This window comes from Microcaecilia unicolor, chromosome 8 (genome assembly GCF_901765095.1).
Source record: "Microcaecilia unicolor chromosome 8, aMicUni1.1, whole genome shotgun sequence".
Classification (NCBI taxonomy): domain Eukaryota; kingdom Metazoa; phylum Chordata; class Amphibia; order Gymnophiona; family Siphonopidae; genus Microcaecilia; species Microcaecilia unicolor.
In genome coordinates this window covers 235,269,759-235,293,282 of record NC_044038.1, presented here as the reverse complement: position 1 = coordinate 235,293,282, position 23,524 = coordinate 235,269,759, and the positions used below count along the sequence as shown (strand labels likewise).

The 23,524-nt window shown below is 43.0% G+C and overlaps 1 protein-coding gene across 1 annotated transcript in view; it reads right to left on the bottom strand.

Annotated features, from left to right (window-relative positions):
• L3MBTL1 (L3MBTL histone methyl-lysine binding protein 1) overlaps window positions 1-23,524 on the bottom strand; it is an 84,363-nt gene that overhangs the window by 22,645 nt on the left and 38,194 nt on the right. The window contains 6 exon segments of the mRNA XM_030212521.1: window positions 1,228-1,338; window positions 1,785-1,870; window positions 11,832-11,908; window positions 13,238-13,389; window positions 15,632-15,723; window positions 17,294-17,429. Of these exon segments, the coding sequence (XP_030068381.1) occupies window positions 1,228-1,338; window positions 1,785-1,870; window positions 11,832-11,908; window positions 13,238-13,389; window positions 15,632-15,723; window positions 17,294-17,429 (654 nt within the window).

The window sequence follows — 23,524 nt, the reverse complement described above, 5'->3', positions numbered from 1 at the left end:
GAGGAAGGGAAAGAGAGAAGAGAGGAGATGGTGCCCACAAGGTGGGAGGAGAGACTGGAGGAGATGGCGCTCATGGAGGGGAGGGCAGACAGAAGGAGATGGTGCCCATGGATGAAGGGGAAGGGAAGGGACAGAAACAAGACAGATATAAGGAAGAAGAAAAATGGCAGAAAGTTGAATGTGAAAGATGTTAAAGGGGAAGAAGTGGAGGAGAGAAAAGAAATAATGAGGAGAGAGGAGGCCCTGAAAATAGAGTTCAGAGCACAAATAGAGGAAAAGAACCAGAGACAGGGAATATGATGATTAGAAAAATAAAATCACCGGACAACACACGTAAGAGAAATGATTTTATTTTCAGTTTAGTAACTGAAGTACAGTATGTCAGTTTTGATAATTTACGTCTATATTTTGCACTATATAGGTGAAAATGTGAGGGGGACACTTTCATGTGATTAATCGTGCAATTAAAACGTTTGATCGCGATTAATCATGCGATTAGCCCTTTTAATCAGTGAACAGCCCTGATTTGTATACTTTCGGTGAACGCACATCTTGGCGTCTTATTTGAGATGAATTTTATTAATAAATGTTTCATGAAGTGAAACATTCTGTTTCTGTCACTCTCCTACCGTTCACTTTACTAAGTGTCACTCACTTAAAAAATATGTCGCGCTTGACAATATGAAACTGGTTCAAGTGTCGCACGAGCAAGTGCCACTTGTTCAAATGTCAGTTATATGACATTTGAACAAGTGGCACTTGCTTGTGCGAGTATTCTGGTCAATTATGAGCATTCTTGGCACTTAAATGTTGGTGCCTTCCTTACAGAATTTCTTTCATAGTGTTTTGAAAATAAGCAGCACCAGCAAGCACCCTCTGGAGCTAACCCCACAGAACTCTGCCAATGTACCTGTCTGGACCTGCAGCACATTCTGCTACTAGAGTTCTAAACCCAGCAGACACCTCAACAGAATAATCCTCGGTCTCTGGTTAACTCCTAACTCATTTTGAATCTCTAGACCTGTGCCTCTTAAAGAATGAAAAGGGAAATTTTAGCCAAATAGAAAGTTCCTAAGTCTAATAAAATGATTAATTTAGCCTGTTAATTGGTGCTGAAAGTGTAGCAGGCCAGGTCCTCAAGTATTTGCAGATACCCAGAGGAAAAGCTGTTTATCAGAAGGAGACCAGACACAGCATGAGCAAGAAACGAGAAAATTGGAGATGCACCTTTATCCTGTAATCTTCTACATCCTCCACAGTGGCAACACGGATAAGGGATGCATTCCTTCTATCCACGGCTTCCAGTTTCATGTTCACCAGAAAACCATGGGGTGGTCGCTGGAGAAAAGACAATGTGGATGGGAAACGTGGAGAGTCAAACTCACTGTTCATACAATGGAGGTACTGCATGCAAATTTATTTCTTGCATATTCATTGTGGGTATCCTGAAAACCTGACTGGCTGGTTGTGTTCCAAGGACTAGGTTGAGAACCCCTTCTTTATACTGTTGAGATGTGCTGACTGGAAAATTTAGGATTTGTTTACATGACCGTAGCAGTGTGATCCCACTAGACAAGAAGAATGTATTTGGCCTCAGCTTGTGCAGGTAGCCCAAGTCATACTGACCATGGCAGCAAGAGGCCCAAGCCTGCTCCTGGATCCCCTTCGTTTTTATTCTGTAGCTCCTGCTCTGATGCCCCAGATTAGTTTGACTAAAACATTCAATGCTCTGGTCTGCTCTGAAGCTAAAGTCCTGATCCCTTCTGGTATGCTACAGTACTCACCACTTTAAAAGCTCGAGCTGGGACAGCGGAAGCTCCAGTTTCCGATAAATACCTTTCCCAGCTGAACTGATCAGGGTCTGGATAATCTAGAAAGAAAATAATTTGGTTATCAAGGAACAGAAGAATCCCAGGAAGTGCCCAGTTTGATCCCTGAATCAGGTCTTTCTTGCCCTGGAGAGTGGGGGATGGACTCTCAGTCATTGTCTAAGTCTGTTTAAGGGGCCGCCTAGATTTAGTTGCTAGGAAAGTGCCTATCTGAAGCCTATTCTACAAAGAAAAGTAGTCTCTTAATTTTCTTTATAGAATACTAGTGTTATTATATTTAAGGTGTAAACACTTACACCAGTCATAGAGCTGATGTAAATATTCACACCTAGGGCCTTCCATGCGCCACCCACGTGAATGCTCACCTGCAAAGTGCACACATCACATCTAGGCACATGCTTACAGAATACCACTTAGAAACTGCTCATTTATGCTTGTATGTGTTCATATACATGTGTCATGGAATGCCTAGCACCCACCTGGGGTTAACCCCACGGCCACCTAGAGGGTCTGTTCCCAGCACTGCTCAGGTCCGCCTGCACCTGGCCATGCGCTCTATACTAGCCAACCCTCCACCCCATGCACTAGGTTCCACTTGCATCTGGGCGAGTCTCCCACCCACAAGTTATTCCCCGGTCATTTCTAAGACACTGGGGCCACTCTCCCAGAGGTCCCATAGTTCCTAGAAAGCACTCACAGACCCAAAACACAAACCACCAGGATTCTTAGTCAGTCCTGGACAGCAGAACCAATAAACTAATAGGTTTATTGTTACAGTAAAACAATGAACGTTCCTTAGCGTCCCTCCGGACCGGACCAGGATTGGACTGATGGGTTGTGCTCGCCTACCAGCAGGTGGAGACTGAGAAAAAACTCTGACTCTAGAGAGCCAATAGGAGCCCTGGCCATGTGACCTTAGCCTCAGTATTTTCTCAGTCTCCCAGCAGGTAGGAAGTGAGCCCATTAGTCTCTCTCCTTTTCTCTTTAGATATTACAGATATTTGTGATAATTCTTCTGTGCCTGGAATCTTATTTAGAGGCTTGACAGGGTTTCCTTTCTCTTCTTTCTTTGACAGCCTCGGGGGTGTTAAACTCGGGTGTCTCGAGTCCACCCCCCTTCCTCCCCATCTCCCTGGCTTAGCAGGGAAGGGCCGTCCCTTTCTCTGGAAAGGTGTACCGTCTTTGGGAGAGGCAGCCACTTTTAACAGGTAGCTGCTTTAAAAGAATTAAATCAAATAAAAGGAAATTCAAAGAAGCAGCCTTTCTTTCCCCAGACTTCTAACGAGCAGGCAGCTCCAGTGTTTTATTATGATTGAGGGGTTATAAAAAAAAAAAAATAAAAAAAAACAAACAGAAGAAAATAATTCAGTATCTGTGACTTTAAACAGCGATTTTTCTCGTCAGATTTAATTTCCTCCATTTTCTTGCGTTTTGGCGGCGGCAGTTTAAACAAATGAAAAAAAAAAAAAAGAAAGGTGCGAACCGCGTAAGCGCGGCTACCTGTTTTTTCCGATATGGCTTAAAAGTTCAAACAGCTGCTGTCGGTCAGCGTCGCGCAGTTCACGCAGCCGGAACGTGTAAATTTTGCTCTCCCTTCAAGGTTTCTTCGGGTCCGGTGCTGCCTCCAGTTTTTTCGGGGCCTTTTTCGCCGGCTGTTGTTTCTTCACCGTTCCACTGGGCTCCGCTTGTTCGGAGGTGTCGGGCGCGCTGTCGACGATCGCCACAGGGCCAGTGGAGCGAACGGCGGCCATTTTGTTTCTCCCTCCATCTTATCAGTCAGGGATCTCTCTGCTGAAGGTAAGGCTGCAGTTCATAGAGCAGTTCGGCTCCAAGATGTGTACACTTTTGTATGTGCTGAACGGCGTATTCTAAAATGCTCTTCACATCAGCAGGCAATATTTGGTTGAAAGGGGGCTCCTTTCATATATGGATATATAACAAGCTTTTCTTCTTTTAAATTTCTATGTATCACGGGGCTGTTAACACTAGTTTTTTCTGGTGCTCAGTCATTTTTCATTGCCTGGTGGAAAATCTACATCTTATCATAATATCATAATTCATTTCAAGCATTTTCCTCAATAGCTGTAGTATTATACAGTGTTTTAAGAACTTTAGAAACTTTCTCTATAGGCATAGAGTAAATATCTGTCTTTCTCATTCCCTGGTGAATAGGACTACATTGTCTAAGAGTCAATTGTTTGGTACTTTGCAATTCTGACCATAATATCTTAGTTTCTTTCAAGCATTTTACTCCATGCCTATGATGTTATATAGTGTTTTAAGAACTTAACAGACACTCTCAATGGCTGTAGTGTTATACAGTGTTTTCTTTTTCCGACTTTAAGAAGCCTTCTCTAGAGGCATACAGTATATTGTTCAGATGCCATGGGGATATATCAGCTCTTTCATATTCTCTGAGGGACAGTCCTGTCTACCAAGCTCCCAGTCACTCAGCTGCCTTAGCAGGCATGCTTTATTCATGTCTTCCCTTCTTTTCCAACTGCCTTGAAGCCTCTCATATTTCATTTTAGCTTTCTTCTGGTTTTTACAGGACATATGGTCACTTAGAGAATAAAGTCATCCTTTCACTTAAAGATAGTGGACGGTCCTCAAACCATCTACTCGTGTTTGTCTCTACTCTATCAGTTCAGCATTGGCAGATTATAAACATCCTGGTTTGGTCCAGTATGCCTATACATACCATCTGCTATCTCTTCCTCTTCCTTAGAGACCTGATGTTATATCAAGCTTTCTTGAATTCAGATACAGTCTTGTCTACACTGCCTTCACCAAGTGGCTGTGGCACAACTTCACTTTTTCGTTACAGGTAATTTCCAAGTTTGTCCTTTTTCATTTTCATTCTATGCGCCTTCACTCCAGAGTGTTCTTTCAATTGGAAGGGGATTCACTCACTTCCTGTGTATTTATGCCATAGGTACATAAGTATGGTTATGCTGGGTAAGGCCTAAAGTCCATCAAGTCCAGCATTCATATCTAATGGGCATAGGTACATAAGTTTTGCCATTCTGGGGAAGCTCAAATGTCCACCTTTCTACAGCCAGAACAGCATAAAAAAAAAAAAAAAAAACCTCTCACGAGAGTATCGAACAGAAATCTCTGCTCCAAAAGCAAGGCTTTGCAGTAATTCTGCAAACTAACGCATACAATATTTGCCATGGCTGTTCACCACTAGGAACACCGGGGACCCTGGGCCTAGGTTCGGTGTTTTAACCTGAAACAAGCTCAACATTCATATCTATTGGGTGTGAGTCTGGTACTACTACTACTACTTAACATTTCTAGAGCGCTACTAGGGTTACGCAGCGCTGTACAAATTAACAAAGAAGGACGTTCCCTGCTCAAAGGAGCTTACAATCTACATCTCAGTGAGGGAGGACGCATGACCGTGGTATGTGGATTAGGGAGATCCAAGAAATTACAGGCCGGTGAATCAGACGTTCATACTGGGACAATTTTTTTCTGTCCGGAGCGTACTACCATAGCTGGTGGGCTCCTATATTCCGAACTTTCTATATTCAGAACTTACCCAACTATGGAACGCCATAGAGATAGGGTTGGAGTTTGTAGCCCTATTTAACTGGTGTCCTTGGTCACCCTTCCTCTTCTCCTCAGGATCCAGAGAATGGCTAGTTTTTTGCTTATGCATTAACCGGTCATTTTCAGCAGTACTCTCTCTTCCGTTCTTTTATAGATCTAAGAGGATGTTCATTGCGCTCTTAGGGTCATTTCATTCTTACCTAGACGACTGCCTAATTGGAGAAAGTCTTATCAGCAGAGTTCTCAGGTCACGCACCGGGTGTTGCATTTCTTACAGTCTCTAGGTTGGGTGGTGATTGTAGCCAGGCCTCTTATTTGATCTCTCATTTGATCTCTCATCAGATATCTCTGATTTTCTCTTTGTTTAGTCAGGTTGGCGCACAGTCTTTTGTCTCCTCTGCAATCATCCCAGTTTATATTTTTCTTGGTGACCTTGGGCCTTCGGCCATTTCCTCGCTCTATTCTGCAGAATGCAATTTTACTTTCTAATGCCCAAGAAGGAATTTTCCTTCATCCTATTGCGAATCTCAGGGTCATCAATCGCGCTATTTAAGTGTCATCTAGTTATCTCAAGAACCTTAGTTCTGTCATTGGGATGCTTCGTGCAGTACACTTTTTGGCAGAAGCTTTTTTGTATATATTTTTTTTCTGGGGGACCTCAGCAATTCGTTTTACCTTCGGGTGAATTTTGTTTTCCCTACTGACAAACAAGGCGGAGAGAGCTATGTTGGTCCTTGCCATGGCAATGGGTTATGTCATCCGCCAAGGAGGAGTTAAGAGTATACTCTTGAGTTTGTACTCATTTTTTCTTAGTTGTGTCACCCTGCATTTAGGTGAATGGACTCTCATTTTTTCAGCCTTACTTCCTCACTGCGACACTTCAGGGCTATCTCTTTTTGCCTTCAGGCTCACGAACATTTCTTGCTTCTTCCGTTCAGCAACAGTCTTGACGGAGACAGGGACAGATGCCAACGTCCAGCAGGGGTTTTTCAGCCTTCTTTATGCGTTTCTTCCATCATCTCACTAGGTGTTTACGCAGAACCAAGGCACCCTTCTACATCCGGACCCCCAGTCACTCGAACTTATGGTGTGGTTACTGGGTCTGCAACATCTTTGATATTTTCGCAGGAAGTACTTCAAGTTTTAATTGCTTCCAGACAGAAATCTACATTAAAGTCCTATGAATCAAAGTGGCGACGGTTCACTCTGTGGTACTCCTCTCGCCACTTCATTCCACAAACAGTATCCATTTTGCATGTTTTGGAATATCTTCTGCATCTTGCGAAATCTTGTCTGTCTTACTCATCCATTAGAGTTCATTTGGCAGCTCTATCAGTGATGCATGATACTGTTGACAACCGCACGCTTATGCAGCATCCACTGTCAAAGCGGTTTCTTAAAGGAGTCCTGCACCTGTACCTCCCGCTTCGTCCACCAGCTAGGTGAACTAGGTGAACAGACTCTTAAAGTTCTGTTTTCTAGTAGCCATAACTTTTTCTATAAAGTTTTCCTCTTCAAGCAGTGTTTCCCAGTAGCCATTGCAGCAAGTAGATCTATGTGTGGAATACTTCTACGGTTGGTAACTTCTTTTCGGTCTGCTGTAGTTTAAAGTTTTTTTCTTATTGGTTTTGTCCTTCTAGCCAGTAGGCGTAAAAGTTTTTCATTGTTTCTAACCCGCTATATCGCGAAGGATCAAGGAAATGAGAATGTCTATTTCTCTTCTCGCTGAGAGGGCAGTTCCACAGCGTATTACAACATATTCCACAACTTCAGAAGCGGGCTCTATTCTTACTATGGCGATTTTTGGTGCTCTCGGTGCACATTGGTAAGTTGGCAACTTAGTCCTAGTTTCATTTTATTTTGCTCATTGGGACACACTACATGTTAGTTGTCGCCAGGTGGCCTATGCAGCATGAACATTTCTCTGCAGTTTTCATAAGGTCCCTCCCTTCAGATTACTGCTTTGGTACTTCCCATCAGTCCAATCCTGGTCCGGTCCGGAGGGACGCTAAGGAAGGAGAAATTAGATCTTACCTGCTAATTTGCTTTCCTTTAGTCCCTCCGGACCGGACCAGGCCCCTCCCATGTTCTCTCTACTCTTTAGCTTCTTTTATTAAGTAGGAAGTGTATTAAGTAGGAAGTGTATTCATTCCTTTACGATTCGTGGAACAATACTATATATATACAGAACTTTACGTGGTCTATATCACTTCTCTGGTGGTTGCTGGTGAGCTCAATTGCTGGAATCTATCTATAAAACCTTAAATACGCCATACCACTTCTCTGGTGAGAGTTGTGGCTGAGCTCAGTTGCTGGAATATCTATAAAACCTTAAATATGATTTACCACTTTTCTGGTGAGAGTTGCTGGTAAGCTCAGTTGATGAAATATATATAAATCTTAAGTGGGCCATACCACTTCTCTGGTGAGAGTTGCTGGTGAGCTATAAGACAAGTGAGCCATACCACTTCTCTGGTGAGAGTTGCTGGTGAGCTATATTATACGTGAGCCATACCACTTCTCTGGGGAGAGTTGCTGGTGAGCTATATTACATGTGAGCCATATCGCTTCTCTGGGGAGAGTTGCTGGTGAGCTATATTACATGTGAGCCATATCGCTTCTCTGGTGAGAGTTGCTGGTGAGCTATAGTACAAGTGAGCCATACCGCTTCTCTGGTGAGAGTTGCTGGTGAGCTATAGTACAAGTGAGCCATACCACTTCTCTGGTGAGAGTTGCTGGTGAGCTGTAATACATATCGGGCCATACCACTTCTCTGGTGAGAGTTGCTGGTGAGCTCTGATACTTGGCATTGCCGAGTGCTTTGTGGCTGCTAGGATTCCATACGGCACAGAAGGTCTTTCTTTCTTTCCTGCTTTGTTATTCAAATACTGAGGCTAAGGTCACATGGCCAGGGCTCCTATTGGCTCTCTAGAGTCAGAGTTTTTTCTCAGTCTCCACCTGCTGGTAGGCGAGCACAACCCATCAGTCCAATCCTGGTCCGGTCCGGAGGGACTAAAGGAAAGCAAATTAGCAGGTAAGATCTAATTTCTCCTTTGAAAAACCAGGTGAAAAGATACAGCACGCAATAACAAATAACCAAAACAAGGATCAACATTAAAACTATCTAACACTTGTTACTTCCTGGGTAGCACCTGGGGAGTTTCAGGAAATAACTGCTCACAAGTCTTGAACAGGGTCTCAGGACAGAGATGTTTCTCCTCTGTTCCCCCAAGCTGAAACTAAAGAAAAATACAGTACCTCCTGGCTAGATTTGAAGTCAAGGACCAATCAGAGCCAAAAGCACCAATTTTGAAAGTATCTGGCCAATGGTACTGCAAGTTCCCTTTTTTACAAGGCTAAATTGAAAAAGAAAGTAATATTTTCTGCAACAGCTTTAAAACTGAAAACAAATACCATCTGCTGGCCAATTAGGAGAAATACACTTCAGGAAATTATTAATACAGTTCACAGGCTTAGAACCCCACCATTTCATCACAACATGTAAATGACTAGCATACCATCATTTACATGTGTTCTTGACACCTAAAACTAGGCTACTCTTATCCTTCCTAATGTCTGCATCCAGGACCTTTTATTGCAGGATCCCAGAAGGAAAGCAGTGCATGCCTCCTGACCCGGGATCATCACTGCAATGGCGTTGTTGGTGGGGGTGCAAATATGAAATTCTAGAATATGTGGGTCCAGTGAAGGTAATGCATAATACAAAGAAAACCATAATCTACAGACAGTAAGGTGTGGAGACATTTTTTCCTTCTGTGGATTACAAAAAAAGAGGTAATTGAAAGGCAATGAGTCATGCAATTCACTGTTCTCCAAATGTGTGCTCACAGAAGCCATTTACAGATAAGCTGGGTGCAGGAGGTTTTCTATCTGCTGAGAACTAATTGCCCTGTGAAGGGATGAAGAGGATGGACACGGGGAGGAGGTGACAGGCATTCCTGGTAGGCCCAAGGCAAGGGAAGAAAAACATACTGTAAGAATAAGACCATGACCTTTTAAACTGAGATAAGAAGTTTCTAATAAGAATGTGTTTAATTAAAAAGCAGGAAAATTAAATGTATCTTTTAGGAAATGTATTTTTTATGTACATCTTGCAATTATGCCAAAAGAATGATTTATGCCAAATGATGTATACCCAAAACAATTTCTTTGTGCCCTGGGCTAAGACAATCTGTATATAAGTTGCCTGATCTGTAAGACATGAGAGTCAGGCCCAGATGCATCAACCATACGTAAAAAAATTACAAACGTTAAAGTCCGAACCGAATTTTAAAAAACGAACAATGCTCAAAAAAAACAATTTGCACAAGTTCGGTGCGGATTTAAAAAGTACAATGTATCAATGCTGTTCGGTAATCGGCCCTTAAATCATGCGCAGAGCAGCCGTTATGCTGGCTGCTCTGCGCATGCCAGAACCGTCAGAACAACAACAACAAAACCCCCACAAACATGTGGCTCCCCGCTCCCCGCTGCATCCCTGAAAAATAAACATACCTTAAAAAAGGATCGGGACGGGGCAAAGGCGCTCTTCAGAAGCGTCCTGTATGGACGGCCTTGCCCCCCCCCCCCGATCGCCCCTGTTCCACGCTTCCGCCCTTCACTAAATTAAAAACTGAAAATAAAAAGTTAAACTTTAGCAGTGCCGGGCCCCCCTCCCTTCCTGTGTTCATCTTCTTCTTTTCCCAACACTGCTCCACCTCCCGCCATCCTCCGCCCCTTGCTCCGCCCCCCCCCCGAGTTCATCGCCGCCATTCCCCCCCTCCAAAGGACCCCCCTCCACCTTACCGGCTGTGCAGCGCCTCTCACCTTTGTGTGAAGGCGCTGCACGAGATGAAACAACGGATCGTCGCTCCCTTCTGCCTCCACCGACGTCTCTCTCCTTCATCCTCATGTGCACGCCCTCCTCTGACGTAAGTTTCCTACGTCAGAGGAGGGCATGCACACTTTTCATGTTTAAACATGCCAGCTTTGATTTTTCTGGCACAGGGGGCAGCGGGGAGATGACAGCTCAGGCCTTTATGACTGGTCTGACCACACGTTAAATATGTTGCGGAAAATGATTCGGTGTAATCGTCGGTATTGTTAGTGCATCCCGAATCGCCCACATTACAATGGTAGTTACTCCGTTTTCATTAGCTGCTTGCTTCATTGGAAAAAGGCCTTTAATGCATGCAACAGTTGGGAATTTCGTTCGTTAAAAGGTTGTTAGGGGGTCGTTAAGGTTTAGTGCATCTAGCCCTCAGTGACAGACTGTCTCAGTCTCAACCAACTGTGAGGTAATGTGTCCATTTCGCTGGCTTTTTCCTTTTGCTTATGTTTCCAAATTACCCTGCTTTTATTTTTACTGTTACTAATTTCTTAGTGTTCATAATCTTGGTAAAAATAAAACATTACTAATGTAACAACATTCTTTTGTTAGTAGTTTTCTTTTTTTGTGGTTTGCCAGGCTGCTGTCCCAAGAAAATACAGCTGGGGTATTTGTGTGTGCAGAACTAGAGACTGGTCCCAGGTACCAGCTGGGAGGTTCTGTGTAATCATCACAGTGGCGGAGTGGCCTAGTGGTTAGGGTGGTGGACTTTGGTCCTGAGGAACTGAGTTTGATTCCAGGCACAGGCAGCTCCTTGTGACTCTGGGCAAGTCACTTAACCCTCTATTGCCCGCCGCATTGAGCCTGCCATGAGTGGGAAAGTGTGGGGTACAAATGTAAAAAAAAAAAAATAAATCTTTAAACATTTATAGAAATTCCTAGATATATTTGAATGAAGATTCAAGCATAACTGCCAAACTGCCAAGCGGGTCAGATTGCTAAAGAGGGAAATTTTAGCCACTCCTCCAGCTCTGCCCAATCACACCCCCAATACCCTCCCCACTCTCCCACTTGGTTCCACCCCCAACAGACCTCAGATGAGACCAAGAAGCCGCTTCCCCATCAGGCAACAGGAGATGGCTTAATAAAACATCGTCTCCTGCTGCAGCAGGACCAGTCTCGCGATAAAAGCTGTGCAGCTCTTATCGTAAGACTGGTCCTGCAGCAGCATGAGATGATATTTTATTAACACATCTCCTGCTGCAGATGGAGGACGAAGCTGCTCAGTGGGAGATGTCCGCACTTCAGCATGAGTGCAGGAAATGATCTCACTTAAAATGGGAGACTTGGCAGGTTTGTTCATGGCCCCAAATCCCAGTCGTATTCCAACTGAACTGGAAACCCAAAGAAGCAGGAGGAAACAGCCAGGTCAAAATAAATAAATAAGAAACAGATGTAATTCCACAGCAGTAGGGGAAGGCATTCAAAATGCATTTTGGACTAAAATTCAGTGCAAGTTCTGCTATTGTGGCAGCAATGGGTTTTGAGGCCTGATACCTTTCATTCTATGGAGAGGTCTCCATAATCAAGGGTACTGTCAGGATCCTTGGACTCACCTTGAGGAGGTGTTAGTGCTTTCCCATGCTCTTGACACCAGCCAACTGGATGGATATATGGGCTGCTGGGGTCGCACCTAGAACATGAAGACTGGAATACATTCATGGCCCCTCATCAAATCCACACCCGATGCAGAACATTAAGAGACATGCCTTGGGGGTAATCATGACCACGCATGCAAGCAAGGGGACTGAGTAAGCAGGTAGGCCCCTGCCCTCTGTCTCTCTAAAACTAAAAGCAGGAACAGAAAGGATATAGACAGGCCTGGTTTTCAGGACATCCACAATGAATATTGGGTTTGTATGATTGTAACCTTTCCTTTTGAAATTTGTAATTCTTTTCCTTATTTGGTGGTTTTATAAAATGTACACCGCTCGGATCTGCTGGCCAGATTGAGAAGTATATCAAGTTTAATAAACATATGACATGTTTGGATATAGGCAGCAAAAAACATGTGTAATTTGCATATCTGGTTATCTTACAAAATGGATCTGTTTGCAGTTCTCCAGGATTAGACTTGCCCACTATGACTAGTAGATATGAATGAATCTTGCCACAACCTTAGTAAAGGTGTTACAAAGTGAGTCAGTCAGTCATCTACAAGGTTCACATTTTGACCAAAAAATATGAATCCACCACCTGTTCATACTTCTCCCCCACCCCCACCCCCACCCCACAGAGTTGAGCAAACAATTACATGGAAGTACAAGTCCTTTCCCCCCAAAGCTTACTTGAGTACCTGTGACACCAGGAGATAAAATTACTTGTGAAAGACCATGGTCTATGTCAGTGGGAGAAACAGGATTTTAACCCTGCTATTCTGTATGCTAATTAGAGAATGACACAGGGACAAAATTTGTCCCCATACCCATCCTGTCCCCACAAACTCAAACCCTACCGCACTAGTTCCATTATTTTCAATAAAAGACAAACTACTCGCTTTTTGTACAAATGAGCTTTTGTACTGTTGCGGTGATGGTGTGGGGATGAGGACAAACTTTGTCCCCGTGTCACTCTCTAATGCTAACCCAGGTGAAGGGAAAAAACCTTTCCATTTTCTCCTGATTCAGTCGCTGCACTTGAGCTGCAACAGACTTAAACAGAAGCAGATGAAAATTCAGCCAGGGTAGTCAGCGGATTTTTTGTTTTATTTTTATATGCTGTCTGCCTTGGCTGAAATTCATCTGGATATTCAATGCCAGTATTCAGATGGTGGATGGCACTGAATAGCTGGACAAGGCAGTCGGTTCTGGTGCTATCCAGAGAGTGGCTACATTCAGGAGACTTTCTGCTATCTAATGGTACAGAGCATTTCATAAACTCATGGTTCACTCTCTTCCCTCTTTGATTATGCAAGGTGATAACAATAAGAAGCTCTGTTCAGCTCCTGTGGATTGCAGCCTACCAGTAATCATAAGTATCATCCCAGTTGTCAAAGTGCACCAAGAAACAGTTGTCGACCACGTCTGTTACTGTGGCAACACAAATTAGGGATGGGTTCATGCGGTCCACAGCTTCTAATTTCATGCCAACTCGGAACCCAGAGGGAGGGGTATTCTGGAGAAAAGGAGAAGAATGGGACACAGTGTGTCATCTTTTACATCAATCATTTTCTGCCCACCTGCATGCATGACTGGATCAGGTCTTAAAGCCCTCATCCAGCTGTGACTCATACTCTTAGAACTCTGGCCTGGAGAAAACAGGATTCTCTGTAACTTCTGACATGTTACAGACCCAAAGAAAGATTTATTTGAAGCTGATGTTGGCCTACTGGTTAGGACAGCGGGCTGATACTCAAGGAACCTACTGAGGCTCTTTGGACGTAATTTTATAACAGGGAATTTATGTTTGAAGGCCAAAAAAGCATCTATTTTGAGGGTATTTTGTACAGATACACAGGGACAAATCTATCAGCAATCACAGGCAAAGTGCACTCGTATGTTTACAACTGTTCACTCATGTTTATGCACACAGGTATGTATTTGATCAAGTATGCACCTCCTAACTCCACCCCTGAACATACCTATAGCTGTGTCATGTAAAGTATGTGTGTTTGTTTCTTTTGGCACTGTCCATGCCTTTACAAGTGAGGTCTTTTTTGTGCATATTTACACACATGAAAAATCCGTCTAAAATTACTCCTTTGTGACCTTGAACAAATCACTTCATCATCTGTTGCCTCAGGTACCAGCTCAGATCATGAACTCTCTGGAGGCAGGGAAATATCTACATGTGACTCATCTTGAGTTACTGCTGGAAAAAAAAAAAGTGTGATCTAAGTAATAAATGATTGTATGTGGATTCCTATGTGCTCTGAGTCTTCTTTTGATAGAGGACAGTGCATACATATAAAATGGAATGGAAGTGGAGTGAGCTGTCAGGAGCACAGTCGCCCTTTCTTCAGATCTGAGTGGTTCTGAACAACATTCTGGAAACATTGTAGAATTCAAAGTTGGACCTGGCAGCTCGGCGTTCTGAAAATAAAGAGACCTCCATGGATGCTTGGAATGCCCTCCCGCGGGAGGTGGTGGAAATGAAAACGGTAACAGAATTCAAGCACGCGTGGGATAAACATAAAGGAATCCTGTTCAGAAGGAATAGATCCTAAGGAGCTTAGCCGAGATTGGGTGGCACAGCCGGTGGCGGGAGACGGGGATAGTGCTGGGCAGACATATACGGTCAGTGCCAGAGCCGGTGGTGGGAGGCGGGGCTGGTGGTTGGGAGGCGGGGATAGTGCTGGGCAGACTTACACGGTCTGTGCCCTGAAAAGGACAGGTACAAATCAAAGTAAGGTATACACAAAAAGTAGCACATATGAGTTTATCTTGTTGGGCAGACTGGATGGACCATGCAGGTCTTTTTCTGCTGTCATCTACTATGTTACTATGTCTCAAAAGGCCTTGCTTCACATCCTCTTGAGACCCAAGTCAACTCTACCGTAAAGAAAACATTTCATTCAATATGGAAACTCAAGCGTATAAAACCTTTCTTCCCAAGGGATGTTTTCCGTAATTTAATTCAATCAATGGTATTAAGCCACGTTGATTACTGCAATGGAATCTATGCGGGAAGTAAAGAACAACTCATAAAGAAACTCCAGATGGCCCAAAACACAGCAGCCAGGTTGATATTTGGTAAAACTTGATTCCAAAGCACCACACCACTCCGTGAAAAACTGCACTGGCTTCCTATCAGAGAACATATCTCTTTCAAAATCTGCACCTTGGTCCATAAGATTATCTACGGTGAAGTCCCAGGTTACATGATTGACCTGATCAATCTACCAATCAGAAATAGTACCAGTTCATCACGGTCTTACCTGAATCTCCACTACCCAAATTGCAAAGGACTAAAATACAAGAATACCCATGCGTCCAACTTCTTTTACATAAGCGCGTGTCTGTGGAACGCACTGCCACGTGTGGTGAAAACAACTTACGATCACCTAAAATTCTGAAAATTATTAAAGACTCACCTATTCGGAAAGGCATACCCGACTGACCCAACTTAAATGCCTCAACCCTGCAACACTTCACTATCAAAGATCGTACTGGACATTAACAAACCCTTCTACCTCTAACCCAAATTGACTGAATCTTATCTTCCCCATCCCACTATAACATCTTTTGTACTTATCCCCTACTGGACTTGCCGAATGCCTTTACGGTATTATGTAAGCCACATTGAGCCTGCAAATATGTGGGGAAATGTGGGATACAAATGTAACAAATAAATAAGCCCTATGGAGTAGAAAAATTAGATTTGCTTTGAAGGTGGCAGATCAAGGATTGTTACTCACATTATTTGGAGGTGCAAAGAGGTGCTTTGGGGCTGCCTGCACCTTCAGCATCCTCAGGTAGCTGGGCCAGTTGAAGTCTTCCTCCTTGTAACCTAAATATCCCCAGAAAGCATTAAAGAGAGAAAATGAAGAAAGGCAAGATCTTAGGCATAATGCACAAAAATAATAGCATCAGGTGTATGTCTTTAGTATAGGAACACAGGATAGGCTAGATAGAAACATGACGACAGATAAAGGCCATATGACCCATCCAGCCTGCCCATCCTCTGTAACTCCTAATTCTTCTTGTTCCTAAGCAATCCCACATGCTTATCCCATGCCTTTTTAAATTCTGGAACAGTCCTCGACTCCACAACCTCCACCGGGAGGCCATTCCATGCCTCCACCACCCTTTCTGTGAAATAATACTTCCTTGGATTACTCCTAAGCCTGTTCCCTCTTAACTTGGACCTGCCTGCGTGCGTGTTTACACCAGCGCAGGCCACTTTTCGGCGCACCTTAGTAAAAGGACCCATTAGTTCTTCCATCTCCTAAATGTGCAAGACTTGAATCTACTCAAGCTGCTGCATTTTATTACTTAGCTCAGGCTTTTTGGAATTCTTTACCATCTTCCCATCAGTCTGTGCTAGACTGGAGGAATGCTACAGAAAAGTCCATAAAATGGTATTAGACAAGTTGACTTAGGAAATCCATTACTTATCCCTGGAAACAAATTGAGAAAAACTGATCTACTTTTAAGATCTGCTGGGTACTTGTGACCTAGAAAAGCCATTGTTAGAGACAGGATGCTGGGCTTGATGTGATCTTGGTCCGATTGAACACAGTTTTTCTTGTGTTCTTATGAGATAGCATTTTTTCTTCCTGTCCTAATTGTTAACCTTTATTATAATGTGATCAGAGATTAGAGCTTTAGGTAGCAGTGCATGCAAAACTCTGTGGTGTTACTTTGACAAGTTGTTTTCCTATTGTTCCAAGATAAAACCAAAGAGCGCATGGCTGTAATGTGCATTAGTCACTGAGCCTCCTCCTTCTTTCATAACTCCATTGGAAGGACTATAAAGTCCCAATGGCTCACTGCAGCATGTCTGTGAGATGATCCGGAGGAGGAATCTACAGCACTTCACAGATTCTGAGTATTGTTTTTATCTACCCCTCTCTAGACCCCAGTAGGACCCTTGCCCACGGAGGTGTACAGAGGGTTTGTTCTTCTAAAATCTTGTTAATCACCCCCTCCCTGAATTCCAGTGACACCCCATCCCATGGTGTTATGTCTCAGGGTTCTAGGGAGCGCCTCCGGTCATGGAGGCGTAGGGGGGGTGACAGAAGGCGCAGTTCAAAACTAATTCCCATGACCACAGCTTTCTGTCTATCTGGATCTAAGTGAATCTCTGCTATAAGGCCATCAGCTGATTATCAGGCCTAGTCAGTGCTTTTCAGCTGTTTAAGCTATGTAACTTGGCCCACCACTATTCCAGTGGATAGGTCTCAAGCTAGGACACATATTAACAGTATGAAACATATGCTTCTCAAACTTCTATCACACTGCAAGAGATGAGAAAAGTCAGCTAGAGAACAGACCAGCAGAGCTCTCCATTCTGCTCCAGCACACCACATCTGGTGAAGGGAACCTTAGGAAATTTGACCTGGATAGTGCCTTCTTACCTTTGGGAGGCTGCAATTTATGCCCTGTCCTTTCACACCATCCTGCTGAGTGAATGTTGGGGGAGTCGGCGTTCACCCAGAAGTCATGGCATTCAGAATAACCATCAAAGTGAAGACGCATTCGGTAACCACAAACCTACAGAGGAAACAGGAGGCAGAAAGGTCAAGAAAGGAGAAGGAAAGAGAAAGGAACAGGAGAGCAAAGAATAAAAGGAGAATAGAGAGAGGAAGGAGAGAGAGAGAGAGAGAGAAGGAACTAGAGAAAGAAAAGTGAAAAAGAAGGGAAGTAGGTCATGAAACAGATTATTCATAGGGGAGGCGGTAAGTGTGTCCTCTGCTATCTGCAATGGAAACAGCAAGTGGTAAGTTTCTATGTACTAAAAGCAAGCTCAGTCCAAGCCCATAACTTGCCTATTTCCTGCCCCATTCCATGTTATGCACTTCTATAAATGGGCTCCTCCTTTTAGGTGTCCCAATTCTGTGTGTGAGCCTGTAACATCTGGGCACCCAGATTCCATTATAGAATACTAGCATAATCCAGTATCGGTGTGCCTTGTATTTAAACATCTGCAGCTACGCCAGCCATAGAACAGTGGGTACCTAAATATGGCAAAGACGCACACACACACAACTTACAGAATCCAATGAGCTGCAAGTGGCAGGCTTGCCCATGCCCCTTCCATAAGAACAGCCACACTAGGTCAGACCAATGGTCCATGTAGCCCAGTATCCTGCTTCCAACAGTGGCCAATCCAAGTCACAAGTACCTGCAGAAACCCAAATAGTAGCAACATTCCGGAATCCCAAAGAGTAACAAGCTTCTGGAATAGCAAAGAGTAGCAAGATTCCAAAAATCCCAAAGAGTAGCAAAATTCTGGAATCCCAAAGAGTAGCAAGATTCCGGAACCCCAAAGAGTAGCAAGATTCCAGAACCCCAAAGAGAAACAAGATTCCAGAACCCCAAAGAGTAGCAAGATTCCAGGATAAGCACTAGCTTCTCCATGTCTATCTCAATAGCAGACAATGAGGTTTTCCTCCAGGAACTTGTCCAAACCTTTTTTAAACCCAGATACGCTAACCACCGTTACCATATCCTCCAGCAACGAGTTCCAGAATTTAACTATTCTTTGCATGAAATATTTCCACCTGTTTGTTTTAAAAGTATGTCCATGTAACTTCATTGAGTGTCCCCTAGTCTTTGTACTTTCTGAAAGAGAAAAAAATCGATTCATTTTTTCTCGTTCTACACCACTCATGTGCACGTCCCCCTCGCTATGCCACATATATGCACCCTTACAGAACAATGCTCACCGTCAAATTGCTGCCACATATACAAGTGCCAGTTTTCTGTATATTTACTCAGGCAAGTGGTGCATTATTAAGTCCCCTGCTACAGAACTGCCCTTTTAGCGCATGAATTAGCAGATGCTATATCCATATGTGGCCTAGTGGTTAGAGTGGTGGACTTTGGTCCTGGGGAACTGGGTTCGATTCCCACTGCAGGCACAGGCAGCTCCTTGTGACTCTGGGCAAGTCACTTAACCCTCCATTGCCCCAAGTAAGCCGCATTGAGCCTGCCATGAGTGGGAAAGTGCAGGGTACAAATGTAACAAAAATAAAATAGATACTATTGGAGATTCTACATGGAATGTTGCTATTCCACTAGCAGAAAACGAATTCACAATATCAATGTCTCTGGTAACATTCAACTGCTTGTATACACAAACCAGGACTTAAAAGCCACCTACTTCAAAAAAGTGCTTTAACCAACAGTTGTTTCACCAGTATTTCACCAATATAATATGTAATTTTTATGTGTAGAGTACCCTCAGATATAAACCACTGTAACTGCAGTCAATAATGCTGCTAAAACGTGGCATAGCACCTCTTTCATTAGGTAACTCTCACTCTGTTTTTTGGGAGAGAGCAATCTCTGCTCACATTTTTTTATGCTTCCCAATCACCACAGTGCTATAAAATCATTTATTTCTTTTAAAATATATACTAGGTGAAAAAACTGTGCACTTATCTCGTGAGTTCTTGCCTCCCTGGCAGAACTATGTTGCCTTGCTGACACAATAAGCAATTGCCTTCCCCTGGAACCGCCCGACTCCGCGGGGTTTCAAATCACTTTCCTCAGGGACAAAGGGTTAAGGCTGCATAAATCACTTCTTCCTCTTTCATTCTGTCTCGCACAATCCACAGATCAAGGCTTATTGTGTCAGCAAGGCAACATAGTTCTGCCAGGGAGGCAAGAACTCACGAGATAAGTGCACAGTTTTTTCACCTAGTATATATTTTAAAAGAAATAAATGATTTTATAGCACTGTGGTGATTGGGAAGCATAAAAAAATGTGAGCAGAGATTGCTCTCTCCCAAAAAACAGAGTGAGAGTTACCTAATGAAAGAGGTGCTATGCCACGTTTTAGCAGCATTATTGACTGCAATTACAGTGGTTTATATCTGAGGGTACTCTACACATAAAAATTACATATTATATTGGTGGAATATTGGTGAAATACTGGTGAAACAACTGTTGGTTAAAGCACTTTTTTGAAGTAGGTGGCTTTTAAGTCCTGGTTTGTGTATACAAGCTATTCCACTAGCAACATTCCATGTAGAAGGCTGCGCAGGCTTCTGTTTCTGTAAGTCTGACGTCCTGCACATACGTGCAGGACGTCAGACTCACAGAAGCAGAAGCCTGCGTGGCCACATTGGTGATCTGCAAGGGCCGACTTCTACATGGAATGTTGCTAGTGGAATAGCAACATTCCATGTAGAATCCCAAATAGTAGCAACAGTGGAGGAGTGGCCTAGTCGTTAGGGTGGTGGACTTTGGTCCTGGGGAACTGAAGAACTGAGTGTGATTCCCACTTCAGGCACAGGCAGCTCCTTGTGACTCTGGGCAAGTCACTTAACCCTCCATTGCCCCAAGTAAGCCGCATTGAGCCTGCCATGAGTGGGAAAGTGCAGGGTACAAATGTAACAAAAATAAAATAGATACTATTGGAGATTCTACATGGAATGTTGCTATTCCACTAGCAGAAAACGAATTCACAATATCAATGTCTCTGGTAACATTCAACTGCTTGTATACACAAACCAGGACTTAAAAGCCACCTACTTCAAAAAAGTGCTTTAACCAACAGTTGTTTCACCAGTATTTCACCAATATAATATGTAATTTTTATGTGTAGAGTACCCTCAGATATAAACCACTGTAACTGCAGTCAATAATGCTGCTAAAACGTGGCATAGCACCTCTTTCATTAGGTAACTCTCACTCTGTTTTTTGGGAGAGAGCAATCTCTGCTCACATTTTTTTATGCTTCCCAATCACCACAGTGCTATAAAATCATTTATTTCTTTTAAAATATATACTAGGTGAAAAAACTGTGCACTTATCTCGTGAGTTCTTGCCTCCCTGGCAGAACTATGTTGCCTTGCTGACACAATAAGCAATTGCCTTCCCCTGGAACCGCCCGACTCCGCGGGGTTTCAAATCACTTTCCTCAGGGACAAAGGGTTAAGGCTGCATAAATCACTTCTTCCTCTTTCATTCTGTCTCGCACAATCCACAGATCAAGGCTTATTGTGTCAGCAAGGCAACATAGTTCTGCCAGGGAGGCAAGAACTCACGAGATAAGTGCACAGTTTTTTCACCTAGTATATATTTTAAAAGAAATAAATGATTTATAGCACTGTGGTGATTGGGAAGCATAAAAAAATGTGAGCAGAGATTGCTCTCTCCCAAAAAACAGAGTGAGAGTTACCTAATGAAAGAGGTGCTATGCCACGTTTTAGCAGCATTATTGACTGCAATTACAGTGGTTTATATCTGAGGGTACTCTACACATAAAATTACATATTATATTGGTGGAATATTGGTGAAATACTGGTGAAACAACTGTTGGTTAAAGCACTTTTTTGAAGTAGGTGGCTTTTAAGTCCTGGTTTGTGTATACAAGCTATTCCACTAGCAACATTCCATGTAGAAGGCTGCGCAGGCTTCTGTTTCTGTAAGTCTGACGTCCTGCACATACGTGCAGGACGTCAGACTCACAGAAGCAGAAGCCTGCGTGGCCACATTGGTGATCTGCAAGGGCCGACTTCTACATGGAATGTTGCTAGTGGAATAGCAACATTCCATGTAGAATCCCAAATAGTAGCAACAGTGGAGGAGTGGCCTAGTGGTTAGGGTGGTGGACTTTGGTCCTGGGGAACTGAAGAACTGAGTGTGATTCCCACTTCAGGCACAGGCAGCTCCTTGTGACTCTGGGCAAGTCACTTAACCCTCCATTGCCGCATTGAGCCTGCCATGAGTGGGAAAGTGTGGGGTACAAATGTAACAAAAATAAAAAAAAAATAAGTGTTGTGCCAGTATGGTAGCTGTTACCTTGGCCATGGCATTAACAATGTATGCCAATTCAAGTGCAAACTGCATAATACAGTTTAGTACAAGGCCTCAAAGTTTAATACTTAAAATTATGGGACTTAATATTTAAAAAAAATGTAATTGATACCAATTCCAACCACATAAGTCTTTTTTTTTTTAATTTGCCCTCGTTATACAAATAAGGTTATACACACACTGAGCTTTTGTAGGTTATACAACCAAGAGGTGGAGCTTGGGGTGGTTCGGGGTCAGCACTAGAGTTATATGTAGAGCTGCAGAATTCAGTCTTTCTGTGTTTAAGCCACTGAAAAAGCAGGCCTAAGTTATATGTATGAACAGTCACTGATTACTCATATATTCAGTGATGTCATTTAAACTTAATATGGTGCCCAACCCCCTTTAATAATCAGGTTCATTGATATCCAATTTTATAAGGTTCCAGGAGGGATGGTGTGGGATGAACATAATACTAGTAAATGATGGCAGCTAAAAGACTGCCCAACAGTCTCATTCATTATTAAACCAACAATATCACTAACCAACAACATTTTACATGCTAGATTCAACTTTAAGATGTCTTCCCTTCCCCCACTGAGATATACAGCACTCAGATTCATAGCAATATGAATGTGCTATAAAATATGTATACTTGAGCCTAATCAATTACATCATCTGGAAAGATACTGGAGTAAGCTTACCACTTTGATTACTTATTCTTCTTATTGGTGTCAATGATTTTACTGCAAAGCCCTCTGTGAGCCTAAGATGCATTTTACTCCAGACTGATTACGGGTTCTACTTCCCAGCCTAGGAAAATTAATCAAGATTTTTTCATCCATTACTCAAGACTCTAGTGTACCATCTTCTAGTAATGTTCCATTATTTGCAAACCAACTTGTCACAACCTTTCATTTGAAAGTATTAGATTTTAAGCTTTCTTTAACCACTTATTGGCATCTCTGAGTATGAATGCCCTTCTCTTGAACCCCATGAGGCTCCACCTCCCCCCATCCTAAATTTGAGCCTGCCATGAAATACGGCCCATGCTTGGTCATCTTTTATTCCTGTCACATCTCATACTGTCAAGAAAAAAAATTTCTACTGTGTCAATATTTATTTATTTATTTATTGAGATTTATTAACCACCTTTATGAAGAGATTCACCCAAGGTGGTGTACAGTTTAACATAAAACTTATAATTTTGTTAACAACATAACAATAGTAAAATAAAGGGGAGCCGGTTGATATTGTGTATCTGGATTTTCAGAAGGCATTTGACAAAGTACCTCATGAAAGACTCCAGAGGAAATTGGAGAGTCATGGGATAGGAGGTAGTGTTCTATTGTGGATTACAAACTGGTTAAAAGATAGAAAACAGAGAGTAGGGTTAAATGGTCAGTATTCTCAATGGAGAAGAGTAGTTAGTGGGGTTCCCCAGGGGTCTGTGCTGGGATTACCAGTGGGGTTAAAAATGATCTATGAGGGGGTCCAGATCATTTTTAACATATTTATAAATGATCTAGAGATGGGAGTACCTAGTGAGGTAATTAAATTTGCTGATGACACAAAGTTACTCAAAGTCATTAAATCGCGGGAGGATTGTAAAAATTACAAGAGGACCTTACGAGACTGGGCTTCTAAATGGCAGATGACGTTTAATGTGAGCAAGTACAAAGTGATGCATGTGGGAAAGAGGAACCCGAATTATAGCTACGTCATGCAAGGTTCCACCTTAGGAGTCACGGACCAAGAAAGGAATCTAGGTGTCGTCGTTGATGATATGTTGAAACCTTCTGCTCAGTGTGCTGCTGCGGCTAAGAAAGCAAATAGAATGT